Source organism: Anopheles ziemanni, chromosome 2 (assembly GCF_943734765.1).
Source record: "Anopheles ziemanni chromosome 2, idAnoZiCoDA_A2_x.2, whole genome shotgun sequence".
NCBI lineage: Eukaryota > Metazoa > Arthropoda > Insecta > Diptera > Culicidae > Anopheles > Anopheles ziemanni.
In genome coordinates this window covers 43,384,511-43,411,573 of record NC_080705.1, presented here as the reverse complement: position 1 = coordinate 43,411,573, position 27,063 = coordinate 43,384,511, and the positions used below count along the sequence as shown (strand labels likewise).

The 27,063-nt window shown below is 42.0% G+C and overlaps 1 protein-coding gene across 1 annotated transcript in view; it reads left to right on the top strand.

Annotated features, from left to right (window-relative positions):
- Positions 1-19,284: 19,284 nt before the first annotated feature.
- LOC131289658 (tyrosine-protein kinase Dnt-like) overlaps positions 19,285-27,063 on the top strand; it is a 66,913-nt gene continuing 59,134 nt past the window's right edge. The window contains exon 1 of the mRNA XM_058318959.1: positions 19,285-19,393. Within this exon, the coding sequence (XP_058174942.1) occupies positions 19,285-19,393 (109 nt within the window). The remainder of the gene's footprint in view (positions 19,394-27,063) is intronic.

The following is a 27,063-nucleotide window of genomic DNA, read 5'->3' as shown; positions in this document are numbered from 1 at the left end:
TACAGCGAGGAATTGAAAAAAAAAACAGGAAAGTAGAAGCAATGGCAGAGACCAATATAGCAAACAATAACAAATCCTGGAAAAACCTTGCAGTCGGCAAAGAGTACCATGCACTGAGATAGTTTTCCGTAAGCGTGCTATAGATTTTCAAATAAACTGAGACATTCAACACAACTCTCGCACTCAGTAGAATGGAAGGTTCCGCCCAAAACGAAGCCAGGAACTTTTAAACTTAGTCTCGCGCTTTTTCAGGATAAAATTAGAAGAGATCCTTTTTTAGAAGAGATATTTTTAGAAAATAAAATTAGAAGAGATATTTTTTAAGACCGGCAGAAGAATGCACTTAAAACAAGAGTTATGCATTCTCTTATCTGTCTGCACGCTACCAACTACACGTAATTTATCGCTATTCAATGAAAGATAGCCGTGTATGTTGGATTAAATGGATAGTTTTTTTCTTGTTTGTGTCGTCAAGCGAAATTTGCCGATGATGATACCTCTGAAAGATCAAAACAAAAACATGTAAGATGTGCTAAAAAGGACAGCAACGGCACAGAACTTAAGGCAGGAAGCGGATGAAAGTACTGGAAGATAACTCTCTAGATTCACTTCGGTTTGGTCCGCCAACCAAGTCAGACCTTTGCCTTCTGTTGTTACGCCTTCGGTCTTCTGCCTTCGGACTTCTGCCTTCTGACTTCTGCCTTCGGACGTTATTTGAAATTGGAAGTGAGTTGGAGCAAACTGGAGCGGCTTGTACAGAAGTACCCTTTGGGTGGACTTCTCAAGAATTTCAAGAAACTTCCTCTTATGGAAGCCATCACTTTTGTGGGGTCTTGCCAACAATCTCATCAGCTCCTTCCGTACTACATCAGCCATATCCGCGATGTTTATTCGGTCAAAAGAGTAGAGTCTTGCGATGCAAACTGTCAAACAAAACAACGGAAAACATTCGCTAGGATGCGACTGGGAGCAACTCCCGATCCCGATCACTATGGTCGACAACTGCGTGGTCGTAACGATCCACGATTTGTCTGAAGACGTTTCAGACAAGTCTATTTTTTATTTCGGTTAAACCTCAAACGGTGGTCGGTTGAATTTCCACTGTGGAGCTTTCCCTTGTCCACTCGTCTCACCCCCTCTCTCCCGTCCTTCGCGCCCCTCTGGCCCATATACACCAGCCAAACCGGCTATGACAGCCGCGTGCGCAGCGTTCTCGTGCATGTTATCTTTTCAATTTTTATCGAAAAGTCTGCGCAATATGTTTCTGTGTTTTGTCATCAATCATTTTTAGATTAAATATACGGTGTTTCAACAACTTTACACGTTATATGCTTTCCAAATTATTGCAGGCATATTGTATCGTAGTGGCGGTATACGTTCTATTGCTTGCCTATTTTTCAGCACAGCAACTCAATATTTACAGCTACATATTGCCAATTTCATACTTTCCAAGTAGGGTGTACAGCCGAACATAAATTAAGAAGGTAAGTGAATATTTCATTGATTTCCCGCCAAAAATTTCATATTTCACATACGTTCTATTTGCGTTCCTTGCCCATATGATTCCCGCTTTTCAGCACAACAATGAATGTTTCCATTTTTCTTAGCCACTACGTGCGTCGGCGAAGCGCACTCGGAGTACTCCAAAGAGGAGAAGATCAGTTTTCTGGTCAATGAAAATTAAAAAACAAGCATGAAGCTGTAGAGCGATCCACCGCTTGTTACACTTTAAAAGCCAAGCCCTTCCTAAGCTGAGTTCGCTGTTTACGCTGATTACCCGATCCCAAAGGGTGTAAAGTTCGATCTCTAACCGGAATACGGACACAACCATGAAGTGCACTCAACAACTGGCTTAAGCAACCGTGTCAGCTGAGTAGGATTGCCGTATTCCTGGTCCCCGTCGTTGAAACTTGATTCCCCGGTCCATTTGGCCAAACTTTGAAACTCTTGGGATCCCTTGAGACCTTTCGTGAAAACGCCACCCCAAGGTACGGTGGGTAGTGATGCTTGTTCTTTTTTGAAGGCACAAGGCCCGGCCTCGGCAATTTGCAGATTACCTCGCTGTTTGTTGGGGGTGCTAGGTGGTTGTCTGGGGATCTCGACACCTCCCTCCCATCCCCTCTTTTCATTTCTTCCTGCTCGTCTTGTATCCCCATCAGTGGCCGCAACTATACCAGACGGTATCGACTGGTGCAAACCTGCTGGATGAGATTTTCTGCGCAGACAGGGGGCGCTACATCACATGACAGGTGAAGTAAAAACGAGGGCATGCGAAGAGGATGTGTGGGCCTATTCGTCTTGGTCCAAGCCAACGGAACAGTTTGCTGTACCCTCGAGGGGTTCTCTGTCGACACACTAGGTCAACAGAAATCCGTGCCTGGAAAGAAGCTGAGCAATGAAGACGTCCGTTTCCTCATGCTAAAATGAGGAAGGGTCAGGACTTCAAATAAAATGATCACCGTCTCAGAAATACCAATCGATTGAATGGTACCGTAAATGGAGGTGCTCTCGTAAATTCTAAGCGTAAAACTAATTTTACGAAAATGATAAACGGTATCGCGAACGGTGATAACGGTTTATGCGTTTGAAACGGACGATCGTTTTCGAGCTGTTAGCTCCCGAGCGCCACCTATAAAATAACAACAAAGCTCATGTGATATGCTTACGCGTTGAAATTCAAAACAAAACGATTGCTTGACCGGTAGCCACATCTAAATTGTCTGAATTTAGCCAAAACCAATAGTTGAATTTCTAACTTGATTGACACTGCTGTAACATTCACATAAAAGAATGGATGGATGGCTCCGAAAGTGGGCTGCCGAATTACATGAGTTTCTGGCGTATTTGTTGGCCCGACGGCCAGGTAACATGGATCGACGTTCCTATGGTCGCAAACCTCAAACGATGGTTTACGGTCGAGCTGAGAGAGAGTGTGCGCTGCTTGGAGCGTGCCTAAGCGAGAATATGCCCCACAGCTTGAGCCGAGCTGGTATGTATGATTGATGGTGGACCTCAAACGATGATTTCAGCGATCGGAAAGAACCTCTTGAGCCTCGGAAAAATCATCACCACGTATATTTGGAGCAATGCGGATGCGCCAGGAGGGTGTGAAAGAGACTCCTCGCTCAGTGAAGCGCGCGCGGCTTGAAGTGTGCGAGAGCGGGCGGGTGATCCATGGCTGCGATTTGAACTGTTGGCGGACCTGAAACGCTGGTTTCATCCATTAAATGATGGTTTTCTCCTTGAAAGGATCTCTTGATCTACGGAAAAATCATCCCAACATATATTTGAGGCTATTTTGACACGTAGAAGCTTGAAACCACCGATTGAGGTTTGGGTTTTGACAAACCTCAAACGATGGTTTCACCCACCTAGCGATGGTTTTCCACATATTTAACGATATTTTGAGGTCTAAAATGATGTAAAAGACGTCATGATCGATTTTCTGCAATTTTTTGAGCCCACGGCGTTAAAATTCGTGCGCCGGTCGCAAACATCAATCGATGGCTTACGGGTGCCGTGGGAGTATGCGTGAGCAGGCAGGTGCACCACGGCTTGGGTTGATAACATTGCTAGCGGACCCGAAACGCTGGTTTCACCCATAAAATGATGGTTTCCTCCTTGGAAGGATCTGATGATCTTCGAATAAATCATCACCATGCATGTTTGGGGATGTTTTAGAGAATATTCGCGTGCATGAAGCATTAGCGTGGGTTTTTCGACACATTTAGGACGGCGGCATTCGTGCATGTCAACGTGTGTCAACGCATTGACTGGGCGAGAGTGAAATGGCGTATTTTTTGCATTCGTTCTTCAATCTAAATAACTAGGTCAAACTTGGGCGATATCAAGTTCAAGGTCGAGACGAATTTTGAACCCAATTACTTGCGGTTTGTTTTGGCGCGCTTGTGCAAAACCTGCAAATCGTGGTCTACGGGTAAACGCGCTGCGGTGCGGGTTCCATTGTTTTCCGATTCTATGGAAGAGACTCGCCGCTGCGTGAAGCCCGCGCAGCTTGAAATGTGCTTAAGCGGGAAAATGCGTTCGTAACGGGATAAGTTGTTCGGAAACAACAACCCATGGATTGGCGCGTGGGATGATGATTTTCGCAAGCACGAAAAAATCAGTCGATCGACATGATAATCAACAACACAAAAATTATAACGATAGTATTAATATTTAAATCAATGCATTGACATTGATTATACGGCTTTTTTATGTTGTTGTGCTTCGACCTGACACGCATGTTCACTTTAAATAATATGTGAACGTTGGTAAAAAATCGGACTCAGTTTTTGTAAATCCAATGTTCTTGCAATTTGTATTAGAATAATTCGTCATGCAATGTGAAAGTCACCGTTGTCCGATGGATCTAATCCCAGTCCTACGGGAAAACAAGGGAAAAGGAACACGACGGTAAGCGGGGAAAACACATGCGCCACAATGGGGAACGCTTTGCGCATTGGCTTCCGATTCTACGGAAGGCTTCGGAAATTCGGTAGAAAAATCAATGTATTTACTCAATATATGCACATTTCCTTCTTCGTTTATGGCTTGTTTCGTGTATCCGTTTGTCACCTTGCTTCATTTACTAGTACTGCATACTACGATTGTAGGTAAGTGTATGTGAAACATACCGGCTTTGAAATGTTTTTCGCATTATTTGTACTACCACATTGATTTGCTCCGTGTGTCATTTCTCGGCTCGAGCGTTTGTCGAAATCAGTCAAGTGCTAATCATGGATCGGCTTAGTTCGCTTAAAAATATCGTGTTGTTGTTCGCGGGTGATAAATTGGAGGTGGTGCGTGTGCTGCAGGATATAGGAATCCTGCAGCGTTCGTCCAGCTGTAGAGGATGCGGCGAGGAGCAGCTACTAGTCCGTTCAACCCACACCCAGGACGGAGTGGAGTTCCAGTGCGGACGCTGTCGCGGGCGACGCACAAGCATCCGCACTGGATCAATGTTCCAGGGATCCGCGGTAAGTTTGGACAATTTTATTTACATAATTTATGATTGGTCGCGTGGGCTATCCCCGACATTAATTGTGCAGGAGACTAATGTCTCCGAAAACACAGTCTTGAAATTTATTTCAAGACTGAGGGGTTTGGTACAGTGCTGGGCTTTCGAGCCCAAGCCTCGCATTGGCGGGCATGGTTTGACGGTCGAAGTGGACGAAACCGTGCTCGTCAAGCGAAAGTATAACCGAGGGAGAGTGAGTGAGGGAAACACTCAATGGTTGGCCGGCGGCATATGCCGGTCAACCAAAGAAGCATTCTTGCGCAGGGTGGAACGCAGGAATGCGCAGACGTTGATGGCGCTGATCGTCGACAACGTGGCAGCCGGGTCTACCGTCGTGACAGACTGCTGGAGAGCGTATGGTGGGTTGACCGGTGCTGGCATCACCCAAACTACGATAAATCACTCCCTCAATTTTGTGGACCCCACAGACCCTTTGGTTCATACGCAGACGATCGAAGGGCTGTGGGGTATTTTGAAGCGGTTTTTAAAAACCAAAGGGTCGAATCGGACAAAACATACCGATGAGTATATATCGGAGTTTTTATTCCGCAGGGTTGAGCGTGGAACCGTTTTCCCTAGGATTTTAACCCTTATAGCGGTAGCCACAAGGGAGGGAAAATTTAAATCATAGCGTTGGATAGAGGAAGGAAGGATGCATGAGTTTGGATCCACCCACTCATCAACCTCTAACCATCTTTTAGCACGATCTGCTAGTCTTTCGGTAAATCCATGCTATCGATAGGGTAGATCGCCGCAGCCTGTATGATATTGCGTGTTGCTGTTTTGGATTTTTTCCAAAGCAATGGCGAGAAAACAAAACCCTCTCAAGACGATGGCAGCATGATCACCGAGATGCATCCATCTTTCAATGGAGGCAACAAACTTGCACAAGCGAAAGCTTCAATTCTGTAGTCTAGGTACATAACTTGTCGACGAAGACCTAGATGAGCTCGGGAAAGAACAATTTCGATGAGTTCAAGAAACAAGAGATACAGCTGATTAAACAGAAATCAGAATGTGCTCGTAATCGAAACGCTATTGGTAGTTCATAAGTGTTCAGGATCAATTGAACTTCATGTTGACAAAGTCTATGAGGCAATGCTGGTTAGATATCTGAGGTTAGATATCTGTTATTGCTTCCATAGAAGCTAAACAGTAACAAATATCCTCTATCCATGTAGAGTACCTGTGATCCAGAAATGTCTATATCCAAGTTTAAACAATACCTAACCTGTTATTTCTTCCATATAAGCTGGGAAACAGGACGTACAAGCTTAGACACAGTGTCCTCTACCATGTTTATTTTAACATGGAATAGACGGAGCGCAGAGAAGAAAGAAATCCTCTACCATGTTTTATTTTAAAACATCGAAGACGGAGCCATATTTTAACAATATTGAATTAATTAGTGTCATTGTTTAGAACTGACTTTTCCGCCCGCGGTCTGGTAAGTATATGAACCATTATTTAGCATAACCACTATCTATTCCTTGGGTTCGATTGGGGGTCCGCGACAGCCGAGCGGTAGCGCCGGTTAGAAAATCGGCCCATGAGCGCCGGGGCTCACCACCTCGACGGCGTGGGTTCGAATCCCAACTGAGACCGGACCCTCCCCTGTACAAGAGGACTGACTATCCACGTACAACAGGGAAACAAGTCTCGTAAGTCCTTAACGGACAGACATGACCAAGAGGTCGTTACGCCAAGAAGAAGAAGAAGAACTATCTATTCCTTCTTGCAGCCCGTTGAATAGCTCGGGCAGCGTGGAGCGGGCTTCATCATGCAGGTGAGTACAGCGCGGTTTTACTGTGTGGTAACAAAAGGCAATAACTATGATCCACATCTCCTCTCCTAGGCGAACGTCTGAAACGAAGAAAGTCTGGCAGAGTTGAAATCGGTGTGCTTCCAGGCGGCACTTCTCTACACGAATAGTAAAGCCGAGCGACACATTCGTGTGCATACGCTCTGCATTCCGGTCACGACCAGCCTGCCGGAGGTAATGTACTCCAGAGATGTGCAGTGTATAGTCGGACTACTGTCGAAGATGGTCGTAGACCGTTAGCTCAGTTCGAGGCGCAACGATGGCAGAGATGCATTTATCAAAGCGGCCGTCGACATAGTCAGTGCGTTCAAGATTGTGCAGATTGTGACACCCGAAAACCTTGTACTCTGCCCTCAGTTCTTATGCAGCCAATACTTGGATAGGTAGTGTTTTCTTTTTTTTTTCTGTCAATAGTGATTTGTCGTTTCAAATATTCATGTCATTTGGTTTTTGTTTTATTTCTATTTTTACTGGTGTACTGGTCATTGACTGGATTTATATAATATTTAAATTGATTATTATTTATCATTTTATAATATCCTCTAACAAATTTGTGAAAATGTGTAAAAGATGGAGCTTCAAGCTTCATCTATGATTCAATGACCGATGTCATTGATTTTATTTATATTATATTTTTTCATAATATCCAATATTTTCATAATATCATGTAACAAGTTTGTGAAAATATGTAAAAGATGGAGAAAGCTTCATCTAAGTTTTAATTACTAACATGTTTCAGAAACATTGGCGGAAGGAGTACAAATCCTCTACTGTTGGGGAGACACGGCGTCACATCCGCTGGACGTGACAACGCCTGTTGCCATCCTTCCACTCGCCGCTATCGGTTTCCGATAGCGGATGATGTGAACGATAGGATGGCCGTTTTGCTTCCTGTGGCAGCCTCTATGGAAGAAATAACAGGTTAGGTATTGTTTAAACTTGGATATAGACATTTCTGGACTACAGATACCCTACATGGGTAGAGGATATTTGTTACTGTTTAGCTTCTATGGAAGCAATAACAGATATCTAACCTCAGGTATCTAACCAGCATTGTCTCATAGACATTGTCGACATGAAGTTCAATTGATCCTGAACACTTATGAACTACTGATAGCTTTTCGATTACGAGCACATTCTGGTTTCTGTTTAATCAGCTGTATCTCTTGTTTCTTGAACTCATCGAAATTGTTCTTTCCCGAGCTCATCTAGGTCTTCGTCGACAAGTTATGTACCTAGACTACAGAATTGAAGCTTTCGCTTGTGCAAGTTTGTTGCCTCCATTGAAAGATGGATGCATCTCGGTGATCATGCTGCCATCGTCTTGAGAGGGTTTTGTCTTCTCTCCATTGCTTTGGACAAATATACAAAACAGCAACACTCAATACCATACAAGTTACAGCGATCTAACCTATAAGTAGGATGAGTTCACTCAAAGCATTGCGCATCGTGCTAAAAGGTGGTTAGAGGTGGGGTATTCTACTTCCGCTATGTACATTCCACGACGTCCAAGTGGGGGAAAGCAAATTTAAATCAGAATAATCTAACATTTTTCGTTTCAGCTGGTCAGCAAAATCCTATCCCAACCTCCTCGTGGTGCTGGCTGGAATATGCAACTTGTTTGCATATACTAACTGGGAAGGTCCTCATGCCTAATGATGAGTGAATGCCATGACCATACCATATGAAATAAGGAATGAACCTCTTCAACACTTAAACTGCCATGTCAATCCCTCAGGACTTCTAGTAAACTTTCCGTTCAGGCCGCGTCAGTCCCTTTGGATTGATATCGAACGAACACATAAGTCGCCTCGGTCCATATAGCCTGAACGGAAAGTGTCGCAAATTATTTACCACATTTAACAGAAAGTTTACTGAAAGTTTACCTGACCCGACCAACGTTTGCTAATATGGGCAAAATTGATGACATGACGTATCTTGAACTTGATTTTGTGCAAGTTTGACCGTATTATTTAATTTCTAGCATGTATCCGAAAACTCTCTACGAATAACGATTTGCAAAAAAAAATCGAGGCTGTGTACAAATGTCGTCGGCCCATAATCAATGTCATTTCAATCGCCGAAATTATTCTTTATACAATTTAAAGTGAGCCAGAGAAGATACTTTCAAAATGAGACGCACAAATATTTAACTTTGCTGTTCACGTTGCATTTAACACGATGCGCTGTTCCGCACTTTATCGCTTTGGTTGTTTTAGTCACGGCAATGGAGCCCCTTAATGATTGTCTTCCTGGCTCAAGCGACAAATGTCAGAGTGATGCACAAATGCTATCGACCCATAAAATGTGTGCCATACCAATGCACCAACTTGATATCATTCAAACCTGCGCTGAATTACAGAAAGTCAAACGACGATTACCGTTATCACCGATGCAGACGACTCTTGGGCATCGTTAGAAGTACTCGGATGATTCGATTTATTATACTTTTGTAGTTTTCGTTAAAATATGCGGCACACAACTTTGGTGGATCAAAACATCATTATTTTTGACTGACTGACTTTTGATTTTATTTGCAAATCGTTGAAAACTGAAACGTACAAGGATTTAATTTTGCAATTTTATAACACGAAGCTCTGTTCCACACTGTATCGGTTCGACCGCTAGAACAACAATTGCGCCGCTTAAATCGTTCCATGATTGTGTTTCAGGCTCAAGCGACTGATCAGCCCTACGACGTGGACCTTCCAACAGAACCTTAGACATGCTGGACAAAATGCCATGGGATTTTGATTTCTCTATAAATACCTACATAAATCGATAAAAAATGCCGAAAGTTATCTGGTTTTAACAATTTAACCAAAGTTACTGTTTTGCGATACACCAACAATCGATAAAAAAGCTCATATTGTCAAAAATATAACGTGAAATAGGTCATCTTCCAATAAACTTAAAGGACGATGATGTGAGATTCATAAAAAAAACTAACTGAATTGAACGCTTTTCCTCTATTACAGATGTCGAAGAATTTAATAAAACAATGAAAGTATTTAGAATGTTCCAAATTATTTCCAGAACATACCCGCAGAACCCGCAAACAACGCCTTTACTTTTCAAAACCTTTTATAGACGATGATTTTAAATTATGTTGAAAGGTACTCTTCCTATTTCGTTCAAATGCATTAATTTAATGTGGTAATTGTCGTCACAGTAAGTGTGACTTACATACGAAGCAAACATATACAGTTTTGGTTAGAAAGGCAGACAGTTTTCTAACACAAAACGGAGCTGACGCGTTTATAAAAATGGTTGTTTTAACTCCTATACCATGGAGGTCATTTGTTAATGTTGTAGGTGTTTATGTGATCAGAGTGAACTGAAAAACTTATTTTTAATTAAAGTACGATAGATACGCATCACAATGTTCATATGATGAACACAATTATGACAGATATTGTTGATATAGTTTGACTATTCCAAGTTTAAGAGTTCCGCCAGGTTAACTATACTAACTATAAGCTACGAATAAAACAAAAGTTAATACTCTAAATCAGCCTCAAAGTTCAGAAGAATCTTTCTGAGTCTTCAGCTTAAACTTCAATCGCAGATTTGAGCAAAATTGTGCAGTATACTATGTTACAAACATTGTATAGTAAAAATTGGTAACAAAACAGCAATAGGTAGACATTTGAGCAGAAATGTGCAATAAAGTTAGAAAAAACTGATGTCAAGTATCAATAAACAGTCATAGAATGTAACAGAAATAACATTAAATATCAAAAACTTCTGAAAACTGTTGAACAAACCACGTATTAAACCTGAAAAGCAAGTGTCCAACTTTACGTTTGGCTGGCAAAATTATGACTTTTGCACTTTTTCGATCATTGCGCCGCTTGGTGACCGATTTTTACTCTCTCGTTTTGCACATGCTTCGTAGAAAGATAGACAAAGAAGATGTGGTAAGCGAAATTCATTGTTATCAATTCTCAGTACCGTAAAATTGATCGCAAAGTCAGACAAGTGTTCTTTTTTTGACCGTCCCACTTACCGATTGGCACAGTGTATCTCATTTAACATACATTATTTTTTATTTTTTAGTACGTTTACGGAAAAATTTTGATTTTAAAAATTTATTTTTTTATTTAAATTATTCTCCATGGCACGAGTTGTATGAAATGGAAATGATTCACACTTCGTCATCGCTCGCTATGGTAACGGTCGATTGATCCGTTCATTCCGAAAAGTGCCCGATTTTAGACATTTAGCAATGTGCTGATGAGAGTTGTCATGTCATGTCAAAATGAATTATGAGTCCAATGCTCTCCCAGATTAGAGAACCTATTTTGATCGCTTAGATTTCCCCGATAATTCGGGAAATCATACATCATTCAAACTCTTTTTTGAATGATACGCAAACACATCAGAACGCGGGACTGCCACCAATTTTCGTCCCAATACCTCGTTAATGGATTCAAACAGGCCCTTAGGGCCATCACATTGGACCTCGAGATTCACCCCACGGCATTTTTGGTGACCAGTGAACGCCCGGAAAAGACATCAATTAACTTTTGCTGACATTCGGCAGTGAGAGCGAAAAATTTAGAATGAATTCTTCAAGAGTTTAGGCGCATTATGAATCGTGCGCCCATACCTCAAACTATTGAAGGGAAGTTAAAGAATCCTATGTATGATACTTACTAGGGTATTTGGGTACTAGCTTTTAGATATAACTATCTTTCATGTTAGAATCTGTTTTTGGTTTCAGTTTTTAGTTAAATGAATCGATAATATGATTTGTATGTTTCGCTTTATGCATTTACATTACATCAGAGAACTATCACTTGTTTTTGTTTCATTTTGAAATCCAATTCCCGTTTTAGACCTTATTTTGCGCAACAAGGTTTTCAACAAAAATGCATCGTTATCTTCCTTTCATGTATCTTTTTCATCAGTCTTAATACTTATAGCTTATAGATTACACATGACATCAATACCTTGCTTATCTCGGTCCAAACATATTTCATCAATGATAGAAAAGTTGATAGAACTTTACCGTGGATAACATTGAATGTGATGACAGATACTTCGTTTCGTCGACTTGAGTCAAAGAATTTAAAACCTCATCCTAAATCACACTCCATGCCAATAAGGCACGCGTACTTTGAAGTAAATATTTAGGGTCGGAAATAAACATTAGCATTACACCAAACACATCCAACCGAGTCATTAAAAAGAGTAAACTAGTTTAATTCACTCAATAAAAAGCATTGAATCTATTGTGTGGGCGTGGTCTTTGTGTGAATGCAGATTTGAGAAGATTGGCGATCGTGTGATAGTGTTTCCAGCCGCTTGCTTTCTGAACACGGAAATTTAAACTAGGTCAAAAACAATCTTCTAAAGGCCAAACGTCCCACAATTCATTTATAATTTTTGAAATGCATAAATTGACCTGAAAACTGATATTTACAATCTGCCATTTTAGAGGTTTGCTCGAAGCATTTGCCATCCATTTTTCGTTCGGTGCATTCCAAACGCTATGGAAAAAAATGGATATGGTAAAAATAAACCATTCACTCTATTCATGTTTCCAAAACAATCCAATTTGTTCTTTAGGAGGGTCTCAAGTGTTTCGTTGCCCACACAGGCAACCCACACGCATAGAGAAAAAGGGGACATGCACAACCTGCACAAAGTCCCACGAACGCACTTATTCGGACAGCATATACAATTCGACTTGTTTGGTAGGGAGTCGGAAAGCCAACTGCAACGAATCGGTTTCCTGCTCTCGTACACACATGCAGCCCCAGAGGAAACCTGATACGTCACTTGATACGTTGTTGCAATGGCACGAGCCTTCAGTTTGTTTGATCGAGCTTGCGTTACGTATTCTGCACCTTAGAAAAGGAATTCATGAAAAACGATCTCGTGTCGGAAAGAAACTAAAATTTCTCCTAATAGCATCTCACTTGATACACGATTTGATGGAAATAATGTTGACGGAGACGATTATAACCAAGAACATGAGCTTGAATTGCATGAGAAAAAAGAAGACTGGAAGCCATTGTAGGATGTTTTAAGTGCTGTGAAACATGTAAAAAAATATCCAGCAAAAAAAAAGTTAAATAAAATTCAGAGGTGCGACTGTATCAAAAGCAACGCATAACCGAGTCGTTCAGATCCTTTTCATTAATGGTACTACAAGTGACAATGGAACATTTGCCAGATTCGCAATCTCAACAAAGGCGATTCCGAGTCTCAAGTCACCGTGACCAATTGCATATTCCATATATTCATATTCCATTTTATCATTATCCTAGAATCAGGAAAAACAACCGAAAATCCTTTTGTTGTATGGCTCGAGTTCTCCAAGTGGAGCTCAAAACCGGAGGAAGTTTAAGTTTTTCAGCTTGTCTCGCCTGAGGGCAAAATGTGTTCTGTAAATCAATTAACACGTTAAGCGCTACGCGCAAATTGTACTACTTCCCGTTCTGCCAGCGATTCGTAGAAACGCCGGCCTACCCAACGGGCTCTGTCGGCCCGAGCAGACCGACGCCGCGGCGTTATAACGTGTTAAAATGAATCCCAATCGCTCGATGGTGGAACTGGTTTCTTGGAAGGAATCATTCAAGCATACAAACTTTGACCCACATTGCCGGAAAACTCTTCCCCGTTGAAGTTATTCTCGTGAGATGTAACTTGAGAATTATTTGCTTGAAGGATAATCGAATTTGCAAAGTCGAACACGAGTTTGATTGGGGATTTTGGGGTTAAGTAAAGTGGGGAATGGATTGGAAAGTTGGTGTTTTCTCTCTTCTATTGTGAAAATCCGTCCTGAATTTACCTGTAGGAAAGAAAAATCTTGTAGGAAGAGGGGTTTTCCCCAATTTGTGACTCAAATTAACAGGTCAACGAGAACCATTGAGATTTGAGATCGAGTTCGTTTCATTCGATTGTTATCGAGAGCTAGGTAAATAAACTTTTCCGTAAAAACAGAAGTTTAACGCTTCTGCCTAATGCCCGCAAGGAATACATGTATTGGAAATGGGTTCTCAAAAATGGGGAACAGATTTCACTTCAAAATGTTTTCATAAAAATGTATACAAATTGTTCTGTTTAAGAAATATTTGCATTTATCTCGCGTGCTTACAATTAGAAAGGGTTTTCAGGCAAATTTTCATATGATGTTCATGAAACATTCTTAAACCTGGCACTTTTTCCCAGGAGTAAATGTTGCTTAGTATACAAAGTAGGTCAATCCAGTTGCACGGTTCTTTTTACCCGGCATGATGGTCTACTCAAGACATAAAAAACGGAAACATGTGTTTTGATGTTTTCGAATGAAATCTATTCTGCAACGACATTTACGTTTTCCTTCTATTGTACATGACTCTTTGCACTATGCAAGCTTATCGTTCTTCAGAGCCTGCACTAAGAACGAACGGAAGCTGCTGCTGTTCAAGAAAGAAAAACATGAAAGAAGGAAGAATATATATATTCTGTCTAAATGCAAATCCTAGTGTGTCGCCATCAAACCGGGGAATGATGCATCTGATGAAGCCACACACGGTGCCTTGATTTACATTTCATGCCACTGTTTGCTTGGCCTGTCTCCTGCAGTGCCACTTGGCCTTATTTTTCCGCCTTGTTCCGTCCACAGATCCCCCTTTTTCTCCCACGTCCCCTCGTTGTTTCCGTTCCCATCCTGGTAGCTAAACGCTTAATGCACACGAGAGGACATCGTTGCTATTTGTTGAGAGCTTGGCTGGGGAGATTCATCATTTTCTTGGTGGGCACACGTTTGCTTACTCTCAATCTCTTTAATCTGCGCATCTTCTGAAGTTTTTTAAGGAAAGCTACGGAAAACATGCGAACGAATATAATTGAGGTCAACTTATCGTGAAGAAATCTTCTACGCACTGTCATGCTGACGCCGTCAGGTGAGAAGCGTAATAAAATCAAGAAATGTCATGCGCTTGATAAAAATGTTTTAAATGTAAGGAGATTTTCTTTTTTTTATATGCAAGCTATTTATGATTCAATGACCAAATTTGGGTCTTCAGCATAGTAATACTCGATTCCCTTTTATTTTTATTTTAGTTTTATTACGGTCGCATTGAAGAATGTTACTTATCTTCAGCAATTGTTTTACTGTCCATCATCCAGAAAAGACGGGATAATAAAAAAAAAATAAACGCGTTTTGCATACGTCAATGTTCCAGGACATCACAGCTGCAGTCTACGGGGTGATCATTGACCTACGCCCTCGTCGGAATGTTTTTTGTTTGTGGTTTCTTTTCACTTTCCTCGATCTTTATTTTCTCCTCATTATGACTCTCACTTTCTCGTTCTACCCTACCGCTCCTGTTGACTTAAACATTTGATTTCATTCGTGGCACATTCAGCTCATTACTTTCTCCTCCGGTTTGGAAAGAGGATACAAAAACAAAACTTGTGGGAGAAAACCCATACCGTAAGAAACACCGGAACTCGACCGGATGTGGCAGCTGAAAGTGTGGGATTCGCAGCCGATGCGCCACAGCGTTTAACAAATATTTAAAATTTTAATGAACCAGTGGTTACAACACATGTTGGTTTATTACGGTTATCTTTTTTTTATCTTATTTCTCATTGCTTCCCCTCAATTCTGACTCTTCGGCTGTTCAACGATCGTTGCTCGTGCGCCCCACGAGGACATTTTCTTTTGGAGACAATAAACATTCAAGCGAGAAACGAGCAGAAGAAAAAACTTAGAACATTTTGATCGTTGTCAAAGCCAAACCTTAGCAATGGCGAACGTACCCGGGGGTAGGTGCATGGAAAAGCATGCCATGCAAAAAGCGAACTCCCTGCAAGCAACACAAATTCAATGACTCCCTTTTTCCTCGAGCAGGGACAGCGATTGCCTTACTTAGCATACAAAGTCAACGTTTTGGTTTGATCGTTGCATTCGATTATCGGACCAATTTTTTAGACTCATTCTCGAGCCCATGATCTTGATTGACAACGCTATGGATCATCTCCAGGAAGTCACGAAACTGTTAATGCTCGGTAATCGTGATTTTCCACAGCAACATAAAAAGGTCCAAATCGTGAAATGCACTCAACACGCTGCCATACCCTCGTTCAAAAGTACCGCCACCATGAAACCCGCCATTGCTACGAAAAAATGTTCTTCTTTCTAAGCCTGTCCTTGGGATGACTAAAAAAAATACAGAACAACTTCTCACTTTCATTCGCGGGAAGCACGCACTGTTCACTTCCGGCAGCCGGGCACCGGGTTTATCAATCATCAAATTCACGATTATGTTCGGCGCTAAGTTGGTGGGCCACCGGCCGGGAGAATACGCGTAACAGCTGGAGTGAAAGTGAATTAAATTACAAAACCAAAGGAAAAAAAAGGAAAAACCCCGAATGAGTCGTACGAAATCATAACTGAGACGACACGGACACGGAATGTGATAGCCATTGATTAAGATAAGAGATTAGGGTAAAAGAGTAAATGAGGCCCCGGCCGCCATTTTTTCGATCGTGGGTACACCTCTTGTGGACGTTTAAACTGAATGTATGCAATTGGTGATACATTAATACGTTAAATTCAACCTACGAGTATTTGAACCGTAGTGTGTACCGTTAATTTCGGCTACGCAATCAACCTAGGGGTGCGGTATGAGGGGGGCCCACGGGCCCCCCTTATTTCTCAAAACTATAACAAACTCTCTTTTTCGGTAGACCTAGCGCAGTCCGCTCGCTTCGCTCGCTGCGGGCGCGCCGCCGTTTCCAAATCATTTCTTCGGCTAAACTCATTGTTTCATGCTGTCCATCATGTGTGGTATAGTTTACTTACTCGTAACTTAACATGTAAAAGTATATTGACCCGCATTAAACCTCCACTGGGTGATTAGTTTAAACCGTTATGTTCTTTTAAGCGAACCGTTAGCGTTCAAAAATTCGAAACGAATGCATGTGTCGCGCTTTGCATAGCTTCAGGCGCTTAATGTGAACCAGCAGGAAGAGGAGAATCTAGCCCGGGGCCTCATTTACTCTTTTACCGAAATATGTTATATGATTGTAGTTCAAGGCCTCCATACCATGAACATGCTATTGGATGCAACACATGGTCTCTTTTTACTTCTGATAACGTCCACATTAGTGAGAGGGTTTTGTTGGATTGTTTGGTCTTGAGAGAATTCAATGAGAAAACACCACTAAAAGACAGTAAAAGATTTCATCCATCACTGTTAGCTTCATATTATCCATCCTTCAAGAACTCCAGACAATCGTAAGAAAGGTTTTGAGGTGATGCTTGCCGCTATCATTTTCACGTGTGGAAAAGCTTATAAAACGTTTCCACTACTATCAGACACGATATTCAACTAAAAGCCTTTCCTTCCTTCATCACTGACGTTGTGCACAATTTGCACACGTAACAAATGGGCATCCATTACCGGCGAACAAAGCCCATATTTCCTCCGTTTTCTCCACTGCCGTACCGGTTGCGGACAACATTTTTCCCAGCTCCTCTAGGACACTTACAATTTTGCTTACCGAAGACGCAGCGCGTCAAGTATTATCTTAGCATATTTTGCAGATTTCCCTGCCAGCCCACAGCACCTGATTCTGTTTGAGTTATGTATTTATATTTTTTCCACCATGACACCATTCAATTTTCCGACATCTCCTCTTTCCATCGTCGTGCCACCGATCTCTAATCTCGGTAAAAGAGTAAATGAGGCCCCGGGCTAGATTCTCCTCTTCCTACTGGTTCACATTAAGCGCCTGAAGCTATGCAAAGCGCGACGCATGCATACTTTTCAAATATTTGATCGCTAACGGTTCGCTTAAAAGAACATAACGGTTTAAACTAATCACGCAGTGGAGGTTGAATGCGGGTTAATATACTTTTACATGTTAAGTTACTGTAAGTTACTAGTAACTAAACTATACCACACATGATGGACAGCATGAAACAATGAGTTTAGTCGAAGAAATGAGTTGGAAACGGCGGCGCGCCCGCAGCGAGCGCAGCGAGCGGACTGCGCTAGGTCTACCGAAAAAGAGAGTTTGTTATAGTTTTGAGAAATAAGGGGGGCCCGTGGGCCCCCCTCATACCGCACCCCTAGGTTGATTGCGTAGCCGAAATTAACGGTACACACTACGATTCAAATACTCGTAGGTTGAATTTAACGAATTAATGTATCACCAATTGCATACATTCAGTTTAAACGTCCACAAGAGGTGTAGCCACGATCGAAAACATGGCGGCCGGGGCCTCATTTACTCTTTTACCAGTATTTTTATTTTATATAGAAAACAAAAACAAAGGAAGCAAGCCGGCCGGCATGCGAAAACAACGCCCGCAGCACGTATTTTCGAAAATGCGGCACGAGATATTTGCACCTCTTTCCTACTGATGGCTCTTGCGATGTTGAACGCACATGAACTGATCAGTTTACTCCCGTCCGTCGTGTGAGTGAGTTCGTTGTTTTCAGTGGTGCGTGTAGTGCAACGTGTTTTGATCCGCTTCGTCGCGATGTGTCGTGTTTTCGCAGCTGGCCGTTTATGAAGTGCATCTTGTTCTGGTCGAGCGCAACTCGCAACCGGCAATCATCTGCTGCAGATTTGCAGTATTTAGTGGAAATTGAGAGAAAATAATTCTTTATTGGATTGTGTTTTCAACACGGGTTAATACAATCAACTTTGTGTGGAACCATAGCAGCAATTATGAAGTGGAAATGTGTGAAATGTGCCAAAGCTGAATGAAAACAATGAAGCGTTGTTTGCATTCCAAGAAAAAAGTGCTGTACCAATTAAGTATATAAGTGTTGTATCAATTCCCAGAAAAGATTCTGGACGGTGAAGTGCAGTATCTAAACTTCCTACCAGGAAGATCGAAATCAGTCCAGTTTGTTGTGGTTCAAGTTGACGTCAGTTATGGCTCGAAAGAAGAACACAAAAGGAAATTGCCCGTCGTGAGGTTTTGTTAATTTCCAATCAAATTGTTGCTTTGTTGAGTCTCAGATTCCCTTCCGTTCTTGTGTCTTGTGTGTAGGGAATTCGTCATATCGCAGGTTCGCTTATAGTCTTGTTCATGCAAAGAGATTCCAGGCGTATTTACATCTTCCTGTTGCGCGTGTCTTTGCGCGTTGAAAAGTCCAGAGTTCAAAAAATAAAAAGAGTAATGAAGTGTTACGTGTCGTACGAATCCGGGTGCCCAACACAACGCAGAAGTAGTGTGGAAAAAGAAAGCAGTGAAGAAACGAAGCAAGAAACCAAGTGAAACAAAGAATAAACAAACCCAATCCATGAACCGAAAACAAAGCATATCGCTAAAGCAAAGGGAAGTAAAGGCTAGCAGAGGACAAAGCGAAAAGCCAAAATGAAAAGGAAAGTTGAAAAGTGTGCAGCCGACGAAGACAACTGAGGCAGCAATTGGGTGGGCAACAAGATAGAAAGAAGAAAGTGTCTAAACCCGCGCGTCAAAATGACAAATTTATGTGTTTACGTTGGATTACTGCTGGTTCTGCTGGTGGCAACCGGTCGGGCTCATCTAAATCTGTACCTCAACGAGGTCGAAGTCCAGAGATTATTAGGTAAGAGTGTTTCCACACCTCCTCGTTCATGTGTCGGATTAGGATCCAAGTGCATTGTAATACCTTCTTGCTTACATACGCTGCATACAATTTCAAGTTCACCGTAAAGTTTCCCTGTTAGTTGATTTTTGGAGGACGGTATTTTGTAATGTAAAAATTAATGGAAAAAGGATCCGCCTTCTCACCTCTGGGGGGTGAAAAGACAACCAGCTTCTGATTTAGTTTCGGCCCAAATGCTGCTCATGGTTCTGTTATCTGACGATGGCGACACGTTTATTCAATGCTAATCATTATCCTTTTCTCAGGGCCGATTAGAAACCGCTCTTCAGCATGCGCTTATTCTGCCTTTCCTTTCGCCCATTGATCCTTGGATTCAGTTGTATTCATTAGCCCGAAACCATGATATTTTCGTAATGAATCTATTCCTCCCTGCTCCAGGCTTCTTCTTTGCGAGTATTTTTCCTTCCGGTTTCCTCTACAAATGTTCAATCATTGTACGCATCCTTCAATGCGTGTAGTGTCTTCTTTTGCGTGGCTTTTTTCGATGGAACAGAGACCGAACAATTTTCCGAGGCTGATCCGACTTCATCCGGATGGAAAGAGGATTGGTTTAAAAAAAAATTGAAAACCACCGGGTGGTGTATCTACTCGATCGGCGTGGGTTTCTATATCTATAGGCTTCAATCAAACCGGGACAAAAATCCACCAATCTTCTCTTTCGAAAATCCCATGGAGTCTACAATTTTGCTGGGGAACCTGCAAAACTCTAATTTTCCTTCCTTATCTATCCGGCTGTTAGAACCAGGCGGGAGGGAAAACAGGGGCTGTCAGAAGGAGGAGTAAGGTGTAGAAAGCGTTGTGGTAAAACAAGTAAACCTGGAATCTTTTTCTGGGCTACGTGTTATAAATCAATTAAAGGACTTTTCATCAATGTTTGTCCCAACGCCTTCCTTTCCACTCCATTGCCATCTTCGGTTTCCGCTTACCTGAAGTTTATGTAGCCCAAGTTACGTGTTTCCTTTTTTCCCCCTTCACTTACCAAGACCCTGGAAAGTTTTGGTTGCACGCAATCCCCCAAACCCAATCGAACAGAAAGAACCCATAGCAGGACAGGTGCCATGTTGACCTAAGCGTCTCTCCGTAGCTTCATAACCTACGTTTTCGTATCCTGTGTTACCTCGTGGACCTGAGGGCGGTTCCGATGATTATCACTGCGTCACTGATAGCCCTTCCATATGAGTTTGAGGCAAATAATGTGTCCCTTTTTCTCTATTTTTACCGAAGCACCGGAACCAAAATACCTTTCTCCTGCTTCTCTAGTGAAAATAATCCTTTTCGTCTACTCCGTGTGTTTGTTTATCTTTTTGCCTTTATTGAATCATTGGTCCTTTTTGGGGGATGAAGGAAGGAGGAAGTCACGATAGGCTCACATTGTCACCACAAATTCGTCGAAAATCTGTTTTTGAAAACATACCATACCGGTAAGCAGAACCATCAACATCCTTTCTACTACTTTCTTCCCCATGGGAACACACGCATGCACAGCCTTCGCATACCGGAAGAAATTGTCCCTTATCATAACTTTTTGTTTAGTTATCCCTACGAAAGTTTTAAAATTTCCCTTTTCCCAATTACTGCTGTCTTGATTTGATTACACTATCACCATGGACTATTTTTCTGTTGTTTAGGAAAAAATAAAAAAAGTTACCCCCTTAAATCTTGCTCATTTTTCTTGCTATAACGCAGAAGGATATATTTACGTTATGTGCAAGAACTTATCGAACGTTTGATAAACTTGTTTTTTCATTGCTCTATCCATCACCTTTGCATTTTAGACTTTTTGTTTTTTTCCATTATTTTTTTCTCTTTTTTCGATCCGCTACTACTTCAGTTTAGGAAAATGTCTCGACATGTCAAGTAGTAGTCAGTTTGTTTAGAATGTATCGAACAATACAAGTTAGCATTTATGCTGTTTAACGGAAAGTTGAGAGTTTGTTTTCCTTCCAACGCAAAACAATATTTGTTCCTTCCAACGCAAAACAATATAGGACAATGCTGCCAAATTGTCTACGATAGTTCATATGTTGTTTAACACAAGATGTGCCACTCGAAATATCACGAATCAAGCAGTGGCTTGTGAACTCTGGCCCGTAAGATAAGGTTGGTGTTTTATTTCAAGGCGCCGGAACGGCATGAGCAACATATTTTACGCCATCCAAACAGTTTTTTACTTAGGCTTATGCCGATGTAAACAAACGTGAAGATGATTAAGTAATGTTAATGCTAAAACAATCAAACCGTGAGCCATGAGCCAAGTGTCAGTTTCTTTCGCTTTCTGCTGTACATTGATCTGGACCGGAACAAATCTTATCTCACACGCTCGAATCCAATGAACAGAGCGTGCCTTATTCTTTTTTGGTTTCTTTGACTTTACGGCTGAAAGCCCAAAAATCCAGCTCCAATCGATTATACCAACCTTGTGTTCACTACCGCATCTTTGAACTGTCAGAAAAGCAATAAATTTGTAACGTTCCTTCCGTTTGATGCTTCATCTTCCATTAATTGCCCATCACCCCCACACTCCCACTTCCCCTCACGTGACATGACTTGACTCGTCGTAGGACCATCAAAATTGCATTCGAAAAATGTCCGCAACAATTCGTAGTATGAATTTTAATTTGCACGTCCACCCAACAGCCATTTTTGTCATTCCGGAATTCCGTGCGCATCGTGGAGCCAAAGTGGAAAAAATGTAGCATATGATGATTTTGTCATTTGGCCAAGGCGCATTTCTGTTATTTCGAATGACCAATTCGTGGCTAAATCTTTTATTCTCTCTAGCTCGCTCTCATACGCCAGAGTACCCAGTCTTTGATGTGAAATGGTTGGGCGTACGTAAGAAAGAAATTTTTCCGGTGAAGGAAGGAAAAGGAAAAAATATATTAGAAGGGCGACATCGGAAAATAATATCAAAGCTTTTGCCATCTTTTGGACCGTGGAACAAATTTTAGCGAAACGAGAAAAAGTGTCGAAAGAAAAAGAACAAATCTGACGAATTCCAACCATGAACAGTCCTAATTAAATTCCGTACATGCACGTCGCCACCTTCACCCCAAACCAGTCTCGATACGTTCTTTGCGTGATCCGAAGGATAGATGCTGGAAAAAAAATCAATGTATGCTGACCAATGTCGGCGCGACGACAGAAGAACTGTCAAATTTTCGAGATGTCAACCATAGCGAGGACCTGCCGAAAGACGATCGTGCCGATTGCGAATGATACATCTCAGTGCGAATGGTTTGTCGCAGGAATAATTAAGAATGCGTCCACAACGGCTGTGTATTGCCACCGTTTTTCCTTTATCATCCCTTTGTGGTGCGTTCATAATGGTTTTCTCTCCTCTTTATGTTAAATTAAGCATGCTGTTGCTGCTGATTTGCGCTTACTCTTTTTGTTACAAAGTTTATTTTGTATTTTATTCTGTTCCAAAGTGTTTTGAGCAAGTCCTACAACTCACAACAGAAAGACCTTTTTAAGAACGGTTGCCGAGATTTGCTAAGTTTCACGAAAACATGGAGAAAGGCGGCAACAACACATTATCAATTCAATTCGTTACATAGCGATCGATCCGGTGGGACATGACCGAGACGCTTGCTTGTTAATGGCCGAGAAATGTGGTCTGACCATACCATAAGCGAAGGAAAACAAAACAAAAGACAAAGAACAATGACAAAGTCTAGCAGCTCTAAAGATGTTATTTCTATGGTGTAATAACTCAACACTTGCTATTACCATTTATATCCGGATGATGAAAGCTTATTTTTTATATATGGCACGACATCCCCAAGTGGGACAAGGCCTCTCTCCGAAGAGAGTTTTAGTGACCGAAAGACGGTATATTATAGATCGGTGGTCAGCCGGTCGTAATACCGGGGGGTGCCAGACTCGAGATTCGATCCCACACCTGTGGCGTGGTGTTTCCTCGCGCTATCGCTGCGCCATGAGCACCCCCGAACTGTTGCAAAAAGCTTATTACTGTTGCTTTTTCTAGCCCCAAGAAAAACAACATGGAGAATGTAGTCATTTTCCTGACATCGGAAGGATTGTTGAAGCGGTCGTGGTGTTGTTGCTTCTATTTTTCCGCACTCGTCGATTGAGCTATCGCCCTCATTCGTAGTGGTGTGCGACAAGCTTCACATCAACCACGGAAAGAAATACTTTTACACGTTTTGTTCTCGGAGGAACGAGTGTGGTGTTGTATAAATAACCGTAAATTCTTACCGCACTTTCCTCCACGGTATAGAACCCATCGCTGCGGGGCATTCTGTTCCGGATTATCGTAACAAATGTGTCAGTTTATTGTAGCACACTAACGTCACACAAAATTGTGGCCACGCGAGCCGTCCCTCAAAACATGACGGTGGAAACGAAACGGAAAATCCGTTTCCAACACATCACAACTTCTCATTGGAGGAGGATAAGCATCACCGATGGGGAATCATCTACCCAATCCGTCCCCCCTCCATCCTCTCAAGATTGACATGGTCGATAGACAATCGTCGACTTGTCGACAATAATCGAAACTCTTCTGCCACACTTGCCACCGTTCTGTCTCTCGTAGCATATTTTGGAAGCCATCTTGGGGCTATTATGACCAGAAAAATTATTGCCCAAAACCAACCAACCAACATGCCGGACAGCCGTGCCGAGCCCCCCAGTCCAAATGTGATGATTTGGGATACCCAGAGGAGAAATAGTTTGCTTTTTACGAGTTTTGTTTGGTCTGCCGATGTCTGGAGTCATCCCCAGCGACGAACCGCCGAAGGGTTAGAAACTGCGGAGGGACCAATTTTTGTGATGATCGACCGTCTGTCATAACCGCTTATTGCCGGCTACCGCTGTAGAAGAGTGGTTTTTATGCCGAAACCTTACCCTGAAGCCTGAAACTTTTATCTGAAGTAGGAATGCTACACTGCACCTTAGAATATTTTATGGCTCCATTTTCCATTCCACGAAATTACTACCGGGAGTTTTCCATTAACTTGCAATGATGTACGATGGTGCGGGGCCATACCACAACGGGTACGCGTAGGAAGAATGCTTCCAAACAGTCTCCTACAAAAAAAAAAAAAAACAGCCAAAATAATGCACCTCAGAGCGTGCTGCCGGATATATGATTACAGAGTCGTTGGATGAAGAAGTTTATGATTGTCTAGTTGATGCGTGTATCATCCATACATCTACCTTCGTAATGATGACGTGCTTCTGAAAACGTAGATATGCCAGCAATGGAAATTTCGTTCTATTGGTTTTTAAAATTTTGGGTTTTTGTATAGCAGCTGGTTGAAATAAATATGCATCACAGTTAGTTGCAAGATCTGAGCAGGAGCTACGCGATCTTCTATGATTTTATCTTTGTTTAGCCCAGAACTAGTAGACCGAACATCCAACTGGATTCCAATGCCAAGTCGAACCGCGTGGCGCGTGTAAAAGGACCAGTCTTCTGTGCACGGTGCATGCCGGTGCATGGTGCAGTGCTGTCAAAAAGTAATTAAAAACCGATTTCCTTCAATCATTCTTTGCATTACGTGGACTTCGGAATCTTTAGACATGCTTATTTTCAATGCTCGGTAATTGTATGTAGATAATACTTTTAATGGTTTCTTTACGATTCACGGTGGTGAAGCGCGCAGGAATGGAAGATATTTTTTACGTTTCAACTGCACTCTGGTGTAGTTCTTGTACACCAGAATTTGGATGCAGTTATCACGTGCTCGGGTTGGTTATTTTAAGCCCACCTAACCTTTTAAACTTGTTTTTTCTCTCAGTTCTTCAAACGTGTTTCTTCTCGTGAATTTGTCATTATTGAATTGTGCGTGCGTTTGGCCTACTTCTTTGTGGTTTTCTTGATCAATAGTTTGGACTCCGTTGAATAATGACTCAATTTGAGGGTAGATCATCTTTTCTAGCAAACAATTAAATTCATCCCTATTGCAGTAAGGTTTAGTGGCTGGCTGTTGGTTTGTGCGTTGAATTTATGGGTTCAAATTCTGTATCCCCCGGACCTTTATCATTCCCGTGGTTGGTTTGACTATTCTGCTGTTGTATTTTGTTTTCATGCGTTCTTTTTTATTATTCGCCGAACAATACGTTACCACCATCGGAGTTCGGAATTTTTCTCAAACGGAATTTTCGGTTCTGAAGTAAGAAACATCCCTGAAGCTAAAAAAATCGGTGTTCTCCAACCTTTCGCTTTAACCGCGATCCACCGAAACCCCGCCTGGGCCATAAATCATTATCCCTGGGGCCACCACGCCACTCCACTGCACCATGAAGATAATCGGGACCAGGGCCGGGCGTAAACTTTGGTGACCTTCTCTGTGTGGGTCAATCCAGTTTTTATTTCCACTGAACGTGGATGGCTCACGGAATTTCGTTTTTGGTAGTTGCGCATAAAGCATGTTGATCTTCACGATTTTATTACTCAGATCAGTTTCAGAGGCATATGGTCTCTTTTTTGGCGGCTTCATTAAGAAAAGGGTCATCTTCATTCAATGCCCTAGTATTTCTTCCATGCTATTCCCAGAGTCCAAGCGGGAGAAGAAGTGTCTGTCTTGAAACAGTTTTTGCAGCACAATCCGCGATGATGATTGTTCTGTCATTACTTGGGATCGACAAGGTCTGCGAGGGGAGGAAGACTGGTTAAGGGAAATCTGTTGGAGAAGAGTACAGCACCGGGAAGTGAGAGACTACATGTAATGTTGTGCACACCCCGTCAGCGTTCCGGGCTCGGAAGAACAAGAAAATGTAATCCCGATCCCATAAATTAAAATTGTAATGCTTTTAACTGTTTTGCATTTGCGTACGAGAATCAACGAGTCACGAGGATGAGTGCACAGGCACAGCGCAGGAAAAAAAATAAAAGCTGCGTTCCATCTTTGAACATAGGAACCTGTAGGAAAAGGACAAGAAATAGATCTCCGAGGGATAAGCTCGTGGAAACACCCCTTCTTGCTTGGTGTAACAGAAGGAGGAAGATTTTTTTTACTCTTCCAACACCTCGTGTTGGAAAAAAATGAAAATGAAAGACAAATCGTGGATCGAGTTTCACGAGAAACAAAGTGAATTGACTGAATTCAATAAGTAAACGTGTATGGCATGACGTCCCATAAGAGTAATTTTGCTTCGCTTCCGGTGGATCAAATTTTTGAATTAAAGGTTGGTTTCAATTTTTCGTTGAAACGTATTTTGGATAAATAAGGTCTAGTTAGTAGTAGAAGGATGCAGAAGCAATTTCATTTCACAATAGGACCGCGATCAAAGATCACGAAAGTAAAAGCCAATATCATATTGCGGTATTTTGCGTGCGCATCGTCAACAAAGCAAATTCCGTTTCTCAAAGCTTCAATCTGCGGCCATTTCATTTTTCTACAACCCGAACTATCGAAGGCACCAGCATCTATCTTGTCGCAAACCGTGCACAGTATTATGCCAGTAGCGTCTTTTGGTTGGAGGAAATTCTGGCTGCATTTTGCGCCGTCAATCTTCGCGAAGAAGAATACATTGCGTGTCGAAGCAGCTTCAATGGGGAAAAGGAGAGATGACGAAAGCCTTGTGGTGGCAGCATCCGGCGTTGACGTGTTTGGCCTCCAGCGGCAGAATACGTCAAA